Genomic DNA, 12760 nt, shown 5'->3' on the forward strand with positions numbered 1-12760 from the left:
TGAGAAAGAGTCTTTAGAAGCACCCTTTCTTTGAGAAAGAGTCTTTAGAAGCCCCTTTCATTGAGAAAGAGTCTTTAGAAGCAGCCTTTCTTTGAGAAAGAGTCTTTAGAAGCACCCTTTCTTTGAGAAAGAGTCTTTAGAAGCACCCTTTCTTTGAGAAAGAGTCTTTGAGAAAGAGTCTTTAAAAGCACCCTTTCTTTGAGAAAGAGTTTTTAGAAGCACCCTTTCTTTGAGAAAGAGTCTTTAGAAGCACCCTTTCTTTGAGAAAGAGTCTTTAGAAGCACCCTTTCTTTGAGAAAGAGTCTTTAGAAGCACCCTTTCTTTGAGAAAGAGTCTTTGAGAAAGAGTCTTTAAAAGCACCCTTTCTTTGAGAAAGAGTTTTTAGAATTTTAGAAGCACCCTTTCTTTGAGAAAGAGTCTTTAAAAGCACCCTTTCTTTGAGAAAGAGTCTTTAAAAGCACCCTTTCTTTGAGAAAGAGTCTTTAGAAGCACCCTTTCTTTGAGAAAGAGTCTTTAAAAGCACCCTTTCTTTGAGAAAAAGTCTTTAGAAGCACACTTTCTTTGAGAAAGAGTCTTAAGAAGCACCCTTTCTTTGAGAGTCTTTAGAAGCACCCTTTCTTTGAGAGTCTTTAGAAGCACCCTTTCTTTGAGAAAGAGTCTTTAGAAGCACCCTTTTTTTTGAGAAGAGCTTTAGAGAAGGTCTTCTATTTACAAAAGAGCTTTAAAAGGTATTCTATATGTAGAAGAGCTTTGGAAGGTATTCTATATGTAGAAGAGCTTTAGAAAGTCCTCTATTTATAGGAGGATTTATATTTTCAGAGGGGCTTCAGAAGGTCGTCTATTTATAGAAGAGCTTTAGAAGATCGTATATTTCTTTGAGAAAGAGTCTTTAGAAGCACCCTTTCTTTGAGAAAGAGTCTTTAGAAGCACCCTTTCTTTGAGAAAGAGTCTTTAGAAGCACCCTTTCTTTGAGAAAGAGTCTTTAGAAGCACCCTTTCTTTGAGAAAGAGTCTTTAGAAGCACCCTTTCTTTGAGAAAGAGTCTTTAGAAGCACCCTTTCTTTGAGAAAGTCTTTAGAAGCACCCTTTCTTTGAGAAAGAGTCTTTAGAAGCACCCTTTCTTTGAGAAAGAGTCTTTAGAAGCACCCTTTCTTTGAGAAAGAGTCTTTAGAAGCACCCTTTCTTTGAGAAAGAGTCTTTAGAAGCACCCTTTCTTTGAGAAAGAGTCTTTAGAAGCACCCTTTCTTTGAGAAAGAGTCTTTAGAAGCACCCTTTCTTTGAGAAAGAGTCTTTAGAAGCACCCTTTCTTTGAGAAAGAGTCTTTAGAAGCACCCTTTCTTTGAGAAAGAGTCTTTAGAAGCACCCTTTCTTTGAGAAAGAGTCTTTAGAAGCACCCTTTCTTTGAGAAAGAGTCTTTAGAAGCACCCTTTCTTTGAGAAAGAGTCTTTAGAAGCACCCTTTCTTTGAGAAAGAGTCTTTAGAAGCACCCTTTCTTTGAGAAAGAGTCTTTAGAAGCACCCTTTCTTTGAGAAAGAGTCTTTAGAAGCACCCTTTCTTTGAGAAAGAGTCTTTAGAAGCACCCTTTCTTTGAGAAAGAGTCTTTAGAAGCCCCTTTCATTGAGAAAGAGTCTTTAGAAGCAGCCTTTCTTTGAGAAAGAGTCTTTAGAAGCACCCTTTCTTTGAGAAAGAGTCTTTAGAAGCACCCTTTCTTTGAGAAAGAGTCTTTGAGAAAGAGTCTTTAAAAGCACCCTTTCTTTGAGAAAGAGTTTTTAGAAGCACCCTTTCTTTGAGAAAGAGTCTTTAGAAGCACCCTTTCTTTGAGAAAGAGTCTTTAGAAGCACCCTTTCTTTGAGAAAGAGTCTTTAGAAGCACCCTTTCTTTGAGAAAGAGTCTTTGAGAAAGAGTCTTTAAAAGCACCCTTTCTTTGAGAAAGAGTTTTTAGAATTTTAGAAGCACCCTTTCTTTGAGAAAGAGTCTTTAAAAGCACCCTTTCTTTGAGAAAGAGTCTTTAAAAGCACCCTTTCTTTGAGAAAGAGTCTTTAAAAGCACCCTTTCTTTGAGAAAGAGTCTTTAAAAGCACCCTTTCTTTGAGAAAGAGTCTTTAGAAGCACCCTTTCTTTGAGAAAAAGTCTTTAGAAGCACACTTTCTTTGAGAAAGAGTCTTAAGAAGCACCCTTTCTTTGAGAGTCTTTAGAAGCACCCTTTCTTTGAGAGTCTTTAGAAGCACCCTTTCTTTGAGAAAGAGTCTTTAGAAGCACCCTTTTTTTTTGAGAAGAGCTTTAGAGAAGGTCTTCTATTTACAAAAGAGCTTTAAAAGGTATTCTATATGTAGAAGAGCTTTGGAAGGTATTCTATATGTAGAAGAGCTTTAGAAAGTCCTCTATTTATAGGAGGATTTATATTTTCAGAGGGGCTTCAGAAGGTCGTCTATTTATAGAAGAGCTTTAGAAGATCGTATATTTCTAAAAGAGCTTCGGAAGCCCTTCTATTTATAAAATACTTTAGAATGTCTTCAATTAATAGAAAAGCTTTAGAAGGTCTACTATACATAGAGAGCTTTTGAAGGCCATCTGTTTACAGATGTGCTGCAGAAGTTCTTCTGTCTATAGATGGTCTTCGAGCTAAGTATAGCTTCAGAAGATCTTCTATAAATTAGCTTCGATCTGTTTTTTTTTTTAATTTTTCACTTTTCCAAAATGATATCATTAAAAATGACAACCAATGTACACGTCACACTTATGCAGAGTCAACTGTATGGTAGATATGCTGCTGCTGCTATGCCATGTTGAACGATAATTTTATGTTTACGTGGTGTCTTATGGCAACAACAATATGACCAAGGAAGACAGGTTTTTGTTGTTTTGTTTTAGGGATACATTTGTTTATTTCACTACTATTCACGATTCAGTGTCGATTAATTATTACCTGGTCCTCTTTCGGGCAATTGCTGTTGATTTGAGGAATTATTGCGTGCATACTTTCTACCACCGGCCATAATTAGAATTTTATATTAACTTTTGTTTGTTTTTAAAGAGAAGGGAATGAGGAGGAATTGTAATAGCACACGCGTCGTTTACACGAAGAATTGGCGCCAAAGGAACAAAAAAATGTTGAGTTATAAAAATGACACACCAAACCCGATCAAATGCGTGTCCAACACTAATTAAATGTTGGTTATATTTTTTTTTGCTTCAGTTAAGGAAATTCGTAGCGATACTGCAGACCGCCAACGTTTTTCAGGCAATGACGTTTACTCAATGACTAAAGAAGAAATCGTACTTCTAAAAAACGTAACTTAAAAGCAGCAGCGCAGCAGCAAAGCCTTCACATTGTGGACGGTTGTCGGCGTTGGAGCATGTTTTGGTGGAGAATGTACAGCAAGCAAACTGAAAATCAAATAGATAATGTGGCTCGCAACAGCAGCAGTGGAGAGCCAGTCAGCCAACAGACAGACAGGCTATGCCCTGCCAGCACACAACATTCAATTGTCAGAGCTCTGTTGTTGTTCTTATTGTCGTATTTGGTAGGCTTCTTAAGAGCTGGAACTCTGAGCGTCGGCTATGTGTATTAAATTTTTTTAAAGTTGCAACGTAGCCTCTATATAAACAGAAACAACAGCAACAAACAACATGGAATTGAAGATAGTAGCAGCAATACCAAACAACAAAACAAGTAAGGCTTTACAGGGGTTTACTTAAGTCTGTTGGTGTTTTGCTTGAGAAACAGGTTTTTAGGGCTTATTTCATGGGGGAATGGGGGACAATTTCTTTTTTAACACATCAACAAACTCAGGGAGATAGGGTGGGGGGGAGGTTAGAGAACAGTTTAATTTGCTTGTGGGAGAGTGATTTAATTTAAACAGTGAAGAGTAAAAGTAAAAAGCATTTGAATTAACATTACAGAACAATGGTCAGGGTTGCCATTTTTGGGATTTTTTCACAGAAGGAACTTTAAAATCTATAAGGAATTAAAAAGCAATTAGGTATGTGATGAAAATCGATTTCAATCTCGAAAAGGGCTGTAGAAGGTGTGATGCATGAACTTTTATCGATATAACAAAACAAAATCGGTTTCTTTTCCCTCATTTTGTTCTATGCAAAATTCGATAAAAATACCATTGTTGGAATTCGATTATCGTTTATTTTACTCGAATTGAAAACTGTCAATTTTTCGACGCTTTCAAAACAATTCAGATTTTTCGAAGAAAGAAGTGCAAAATGTAAGTATACTTTTTGAGGGCGTTTAATAAACAAGAAACTAAACTTTTACTTTTATAGGGACAACAGAAATTGAAAACCTGTGGCAAACTCTCGCTGACAATCTAAATAGCATTGGAGCACCTATTTAAGAAACTGAAGCATGAAAAAGGTATATTTTATACAATAGATGTATTGCAACATTCTCAACATAATGTTTTATAGGCTTGGATTGACAAAAAGTCGACTATTAAACGAAAATTGACTGCAAATAAGAAGGAGGTACGTGCTACCGGAGGAGGCCCTTACAACCAAATGTGTATATCCGACAAAGATGAAGCAATCGCCAGGCTATGTGGATTGTACAATGGAGTAGGAGTTGGACACACTGTGGGTTTCAATGTGTGAAAACAGAAGAAGAACGTCCGACTGCATCCTCAGATTTTAGTGATATCGAGAATGCAGTGGAGGAGCTTCCAACAACATCAAAATTAACTGAGATCTTATCAAAATTTCAAACCACTGACAAAAGTCGACTATTAAACTAAAATTGACTGCAAATAAGAAGGAGGTACGTGCTACCGGAGAGCCCCTTACAACCAAATGTGCATTTCCGACAAAGATGAAGTAATCGCCAGGCTTTGTGGATTGTACAATGTAGTAGAAGGAGTTGGACACGCCTGTGGGTTTCAATGTGTGAAAACAGACGAAGAACGGCCGACTGCATCCTCAGATTTTAGTGATATCGAGAATGCATTGGGGAACTTCAAACAACCTCAGCTAATGCACTTCAGCTAATGCCACTATCGAGTTGACCAGAAGATACAAAAATTGTTGAATCACATACCAAACCATTGTACAGGGCATTGATAATATCAATATCATTGATAATATCAAAGCTGGAGCTATCAAACTAAGGAGCTAAAAAGGCAAGGAGCTGAGTAAAACCCTAAAAAACCTCTTGAAAGAATTATTAGAACATCAAAATTAACAATGCGATATCTATAGATTTTTTTTGCAGACATTTGCGTTCTAGAGGCAAAAAAAAAGAATACTTTTATACCAATGCAGGGGTCAAACAACCTCACCTCTCTTAGTTGCAGTAGTTCTCGATGAAATTATGATTAAAATATGCGAAAAGAAACTTGGTATTGTATGGGGTTTCAACAAACGACTTGAAGACCTAGACTTCGCGGACGATATATGTCTCTTGTCCCATAAATTCAGCGATATGCAAAGCAAATTGGAAGGCCTGACTGTGCTTGCAAGCAAAGCTGGACTGGAAATAAACATTGATAAAAAAGAGGCAATGCGAATAAACACCACCAGCGATAACGCATTTAAAATAAAAAAAAAACAGAAAATGGCGTAGAAGAGGATGTTGACAATAGTCTGATGAAAGCTAGATCGGCATTCGGAAGACTCAACAAAACCTGGCGATTAAGCCAGATATCGTATAAAACAAAACTGCGTGTGTTTAATGCATGTGTGAAGTCCACATTGCTTTAGGGAAGCGAAACTTGGCCCGTAACAAACACCATAACACAAAAACTCCAGATATTCGTGAACAAATGCCTCCGGATAATAAGCAAAATATTTTGGCCCAACAAAATCTCAAACCCTGCACTAACCAGATGGAAAATGAAGAACCAATCGCCCGGCAGATTGTAAGGAGAAAATGGAAATGGATAAGGGCATACATTGCGAAAACCGCACAATAGTATTTCCAGGATGGCATTGGAATGGAACCCACAAGCAGACGCCCAAAAATTACATGACGCAGAACCATACTCAATGAGCTGAAGAAAGCAAACAAAACTTTAGATGATATCAAAATATTATGTAACGATAGAATAAGTTGGAACAATCTTGTAGAAGCCCTATGTTCCCAAGTGGAATAATAAAGGAAAAAATCTATAGCAATTAATGTATTTATCAAAAACATTAACATGAGTGTACAGAAGATAATGGCTGACTTCTGTATCGTCAGTTGCTTAGTGTTGTTTAAACTTCATCAAAATTTTTCAGTTGGACACTCACTCATACATTGTTCCTCGAAAATGCAACTTAATGTATCAGAAATAAAAATAATACATGTTTGCCTTTTACCTGCGTTAAAAATAGGTATTTTTGACGTTTTGAAACACGTAACTTCGCAGTTGTTAAGTACAACGGCGTTAAGAAACATAATACTTCGCAGATTTTCAGTCATTTGTAAAGCAATTGACGATACGGAAGTCAGCCAATATAATTTTTTTAAATCAAATGAATCCTTAAGAATGCTCAAATCCCAAGCAAAAGGGTTATTGAACCAGGATCATTCCTGCCTATTATAGCCACACGACCAGGCTATTACAACCACATGACCAGCATCATGCTGGTCAATACTTCCTGACATAATGGACATAAAGCTGTAAATAAGACTGGGTTTCACCAAAAAAATTACTGATGAAGACAATTATATGCGAATTGAACATCTGGGCCCTATTCCACGAAACAACTTATCAACTTTTCATTTTGCACTTATCAATATTTTTGACAATGCTCAAAGTTAAGTGTTCCACAGAACCATTATTTTTTGATAAGTGATAATTTGCTAATTATAAAGTGAGTTTGCTTACTTTTCAAAATAATGTAGCTCTTTTTTTGATTTCTGTTCCACAAACGTTATTTCTGCTAAGTGAAAAGTTGTAACGGCAAAGCGTATTTTGCTAAGATTTTGCAAAAAAATTTGCTCTTTCGTTTCACAGAAGACTCTGCATTTTGATTTTGCAGATCAAATTTTGATAAGTTTGCCTTAAATTTGCGAGGTAAACGTTCTCTTTGCCAATGTACATTGTTAAAGCGAGATTTTGTTCGGAAGTAGTGAAAACACGGTTATGGCAAGAAATTGTAAAGATTTTTCCGAACTTCTACCCTCTGAAGCAACCATCCTACTTCGAACTCTCACTATCCGAAATTCCACCCTACGAACAACCCCATTCCGAACATCCACCCTGCGAACAACTCACAAATCGATGTTTCTCGATTTTACATTTAGACTAAACTCTATTTGAGAGACTATTTTATTTATTACTATACCCTCCACCATAATATGGAGGGTATATTAGGTTTGTCATTTGTAACTCATCGAAATAATCATTTGCGACCCTATAAGGTATATACATATATTTTTGATCAGCGTAAAATTCTAAGTTGTTATCACGAACGAGTTGCGATATGGGGATGAAATGCTGTTCACACGTGTCTTAAATCAAGTTGGAAGTTGAGCTTTGTTATTGCCCCCATATAGCATCTCTCTACAAAAAATTATGGATATAGGTCTACTTTTTTATAGCCCCCATATAGCAGTACCGCCCGATTTCAGCTATTTTAAGGTTACTCTATGCCGAACATAACGCTTTATACCTGTTTTATTTCGCTTAAATTTATTGTATTTTATTTTATTTTATTTGTATTTGCCTTCATTTTATTTTAGATTATTTTATTTCACTTAATTTTTTTTATTTTATTTTACTTTATTTTATTTATTTTTTAACTTTATTTTATTTCAATTTACTTTACTTTATTTCACTTAATTTTATTTTATTTCACTTCATTTTATATTGTTTTATTTTTATTTATTTTTTAATTTATTTATTTTTTTTTTTTTATTTTACTTCATTTGATTTATTATGATCTTATTTTAATTTATTTCATTTAATTATTATTTAACCTTTATTAAAATTATTTTATTTTATTTTACTTTATTTTTTCTATTTTATTTTATTTTATTTTATTTTATTTTACTTTATTTTTTCTATTTTATTTTATTTTATTTATTAGTTTTATTTTATTTTATTTATTTAATTTTATTTTATTTTATTTTATTTTAATTTTTTCCAAATTTTTTTTATTATTATTTTATTTTATTTTATTCTATTTTATTTTATTTTACTTTATTTTATTTTATTTTATTTTATTTTATTTTATTTTATTTTATTTTATTTTATTTTACTTTTTTTTATTTTATTTTATTTTATTTTACTTTGCTTTATTTTATTTTATTTTATTTTATTTTGTTTTATTTTATTTTATTTTATTTTATTTTATTTTATTTTATTTTATTTTATTTTATTTTATTTTATTTTATTTTATTTTATTTTATTTATTTAATTTTATTTTATTTTATTTTATTTTATTTTATTTAATTTTATTTTATTTATTTAATTTAATTTAATTTTATTTTATTTTGTTTCATTTTATTTCAGTTTAATTTAATTTATTTAATTTAATTTTATTTACTTTTAATAATATCAGTTTCTTTTCATTTTTTCGCTCGTCTCAATTTTACATGTCTTATTTATTATTGCCAAGTAAAAAATAATGCAAAGATGATAAAACGTTCTGTGGAACAAATATCATTCACACTTTGCAAGAGAACTGAGAGACTTACCAATATGGCGGAAAAATTGAGCAAGAGAGCACAACAACTGTGCTAAAAGAACAGTGATAGACAAATTTGCTAAGTGCAACGGAAATTGAAAAGTAATTTTGTGGAACAAAAAAGGGTTATCACTTTTCAAAATAACTACTTTTTGATAAGTGCAAAATGAAAAGCGATAAGTTGTTTCGTGGAATAGGGCCCTGATTTGGCCTAAACTTTACACATCGTCAAATTTCTTCCAAGCGTATATCAGGTTCCAAGAAGATCTATATCGGACAACACAGATACCTCCCTCACAAATGTTCGCTAAGTGCAGTTAAAGAGCTGTTCGATGATAATTTTGATTTTTTTCTCGAAGGTACTCCATGAGGTCCTGTTTGTGTTTACAGCGATATATTTTTCGTGGACAAGTTCATGCTTCCTAACATCAGTATCAGGCACCATTACAAGTAAAGGCTAAACATTGTGCATGTATTATTTTAAACTATAAACAGTAACCTATAGGTTACATTTGCTTTTGTTCGTGTCTTCGCTGTAGCACAATAGTTCAGTTTAAGGCCAGCGGCCTCAGATAACACTATGCAACACTGAAAATGCAAACAACTTCTAGTATGCATTTTTTTTAAAGTACTTATTTAGACTACAAAAAACCCTAGGGTTTTGTCCTGTCAGATCCAGTTCGGGTTTTATAGCCTCATCTAAACCGGGCTAAATCTACACTTTTTTGCATTTATCCGGTCTTTATCTCAGAAACGAGTAGGAATTTGGCCTTGCTGTCTTTAGCAATATTGTACCCCTAAACTAGTAGAACTTTCTGGTCAGTATCGGCTAAACTATTGGGAGTTGAACCAAGTAACCTTTTGCAAAAATCTTCCAAATAAAGTTCAACAATTCTTTAGAACATTCTGAAACTCTAAATGCTTACTTCATGTTGTTTCAGCGTTATTTTGCCTCATATCTTTTACAACACTTATTTCAAACACAGTTCACACCAACAGTTTATTATCGCATTTCGGATTATTGGCATTTTTATTAAATCGTTGTTGAAAAATTTACTGAAAACAACGGCATAGAGGCATTTTACAACAATGACATGTTCTGAAGAGTTGTGTATTACATTCCAGGCAATATTTTTTCAAAAGAAAATATTCAGAAAAAATTAACGGTTTTGCAGATACGGTGCGAAATGTATAAAAATTGTGGAAAGTTTGCATATATTTTGAAATTTGAGGCAATAAATGTAGTTTTTCGAGTTCATTATTTCTCCAAATATTTTATTCTTGTCCTTATCTACAAATTTGCTTCAGAGGTCAGAAGAAGTTTCGCATTGGTTTCGGAGATATAGCCCCGAATTTCTTTAAAAACTCAATATTTAACCATGTTTAGATGGGGCCATAAAATCCCAGCTGGATCTGACACAACAAAACCCAAGTAGGGTTTCTTGTCGTTTGGGTCTGTACTTTCAAAAAATCCTCAGTTCGAATTGTTTGCACAAGATCACCTTAAAAATGTTGCACAGTGTACTCTTACTATTTTAGGTAGTCCTTTTGGTCGTCGTTGGAACTGGACCACTATTTCTCTTCTCTTGTTGCATTGTTTTGAAAATTTTTATCGTTTGCAATCTTTGTGGTGCTATATAATTGTACCGCATTTATAACCACACTTTTTTGGTGTGACTCTGGTTTCAGCGAAATATCTAAAAATTCTAATGGTCACCAACGAAATTGCCGTTTCTTATTAAAAATAAGACGCTACTCCTGGTATTTTTTCTGATTGTCTCAAGGCCTACTTATAATTTTTTAACTTTTTAAAATAAAGATTCAATTGCATACATAATTTTGTGACGGGCATGCATTGCAAGAATATTGACAATGTGTAGAGGAGGTTTTCACAGGTTGTCACAATGTTAAAGTTCCATTAATGAACAAGAAACCGATCATACTTAAATGAACAAATACTGCCAGTGAAATGATGTTTAAATTCTCTGAAAGAAAATAAAGACGACAACCCTGATTGTTTGTAAAGGCCCCCCTCAAAAACATCACGAAATTGTTGACAAGAGAGCAGCAATTGCAAAGACAAAGTTTGCAAAAAAAATCATAAGGTAAGCACAAAGGCATACGATTAATTGGCGCGTGGACGTCTGAAGTCTTCGTATATAGGCAGTCATCTAGTCAAATAACGTGTCAAATTGATACGAAGTATGACGGTACATCATCGTTATCTTATATTCGTGTTCAGCAGAGCGACTATAATAAAAACCAACTCAGAGTAAAAACTTGTGTTGTTACGATTGTTATTGTCTCCACAAAAACAAGGCGCCCAGAACTCTACAAAACATTGTGTATTTGACAGATACGCCAGCAGTAGTTTGATTGTAGCTGTGGGTGCGGCGGGGCGGTTTAAATGTTTGAGTCATGAAATGCATGCATTTGTCAGTGACTGAATCAAAACAGAGAGAAGAAAGTTTGTTTTGTTGGGGGAGAACCCCACCACACACTTGATAGTTACGAGTGGGGGGTGCGGGATTATATGATGATGACGTATGTTTCTATTCTAATGAGCCGAAATGTTACTTTATACTCCACATAAACACGATATGCCTTAAACCTGCAAATATGACAAATACCTCCGTTTTGTCAAAGCGGATTTTATTTGTTGTATTGTTTTATTTTTAGCGAAAGAGGGAAATTTGAGTTGGGAATTTGAGATGGTGAGATTTTTGTTGTCGTTGTGTTTTTGCATTGTTATGGTTTAATTCAAGTCAACAATAGAGGAAAATTCTTCTAAACTTGACTGAAAATGTAATGTAATGTTTTTTCTTATTGTTGTAGTAGAGCTGAGCTTAAGCCGCCAAAGGTACATTTGATCACAGTGTTTTCATTAAGTAGAGCATTTAATGCGATTAAATATAGGTATAGGATGTTATATAATGGTTTGTATGTGACTAAAACTGTGGAATCTAAAATGTTTGTAAGAATGTCAGATAAAGATTTTTATGACGGAAATTAGGGGAAAAATATACAGATATTGAGTAAGTTGAAGACCTTGGAATGAGCGCAAGACTAGGATTAGGATATGAAATAATCATTGTGATGAAGTTAAGACGAGATTAGGTGGGTTGGGACAAAATTTAAACACTTTCAAATAAAAGTCGTTTTTATTTACGTGCCTGAGGTTACCAGTTTTTACCACTTTTTACCCGCAAAGTGTTCCCTTACTTTTAAAAGCATACAATTTATACGAGAGCTGTTCACCACGATTACCATTTTTTAAAGTAAAGGAACAGACTAAAAATATTCAGAAATGCCAACAAAATGCCAATTTCTTGCCTGCACCCTCCTGCTCCGTATGCCTCACTTCTGGAGATGCGATTGAGGAGGACGAGCCATCCCCTTCATCGTTCCGGTCTGCTTGTTTTCCAGGCACTTCGAGCAGCTGGGTTTGGTCACTTTTTCCAATCCGCAACCATAACAGAAGAAATTCCGTGTTGTCGAAGGGCACTCAACGAAACCATGACTCTTCTCTTTAACGATTCCAACATACGCAGTTAGCATGCCTAGAAATGGTATCCACTTCGAGTTCTTCTGGAACGTCATACTCAATTTCTTGATTTCTAGGATAATATGCCAGCTTGTGCGCCTGTGTGGCCCGTCTCTGATTTGCTAGCAACTGTTCAGCTTTTCGGCACTCTTTCCGAAAATGCAATGATACGCATTGGAAAGACTTGGGACGCCATTGACGGTTTCAAATTATTCTTCAGCATGTCCACCAGCAAGCTCCCTTCCATAGACACTCGCTGCTGGTGATGTAATAGGAGCATATCGTTATAGAACTCCTCGAATAGTTCTTGTGGAGCCTGACGCTCTCAAACTTCCGGAATTGAAGGCCAGCTTGATGTCATTAAGGCTGTTCAACCGATCTAGACGCCGTTGCATCCAGACTCCTATGTCTGGAAATGTGCAATTAAGACTGCCTTTAACCTATTTGCTAAAACTAATTCCGCTATTTTGTCTCTTCCGAATTGTCGCTAACGAATTGCTGTATTTAAGAAGTTCAGCTTGTCGTGACTTACGAATCTTCCGAGCGAAAAAAAGGTCCATCCCAACCCCATCCTACCCCTATAAGGCTGAACACTA

The 12760-nt window shown here is 34.6% G+C and overlaps 1 protein-coding gene and 1 long non-coding RNA gene across 34 annotated transcripts in view; one reads left to right on the forward strand and one right to left on the reverse strand.

The window, feature by feature from the left end:
• LOC141395521 (uncharacterized) overlaps positions 1-6118 on the forward strand; it is a 39518-nt gene extending 33400 nt beyond the window's left edge. Inside the window, exons 1-5 of one of the 2 annotated variants that reach the window (XR_012410655.1) lie at positions 3555-3671; positions 3902-4218; positions 4277-4367; positions 4421-5124; positions 5204-6118. This is a non-coding gene — a long non-coding RNA (uncharacterized lncRNA). Of the gene's footprint in view, positions 1-3554; positions 3672-3901; positions 4219-4276; positions 4368-4420; positions 5125-5203 lie in introns of those variants that run through there. The other variant, XR_012410654.1, reaches the window with a different exon arrangement.
• Rtnl1 (reticulon) overlaps positions 1-12760 on the reverse strand; it is a 113500-nt gene that overhangs the window by 21117 nt on the left and 79623 nt on the right. The window contains exon 1 of one of the 32 annotated variants that reach the window (XM_073971591.1): positions 2925-3385. The exons of the other annotated variants lie outside the window; for them this stretch is intronic. Within the exon in view, the coding sequence (XP_073827692.1) occupies positions 2925-2994 (70 nt within the window). The 5' untranslated portion in view covers positions 2995-3385. Of the gene's footprint in view, positions 1-2924; positions 3386-12760 lie in introns of those variants that run through there. 32 annotated transcript variants of the gene reach the window in all.

Source organism: Musca autumnalis, unplaced genomic scaffold (genome assembly GCF_047663935.1).
Source record: "Musca autumnalis isolate F117 unplaced genomic scaffold, ASM4766393v1 scaffold_2, whole genome shotgun sequence".
Lineage (NCBI taxonomy): Eukaryota > Metazoa > Arthropoda > Insecta > Diptera > Muscidae > Musca > Musca autumnalis.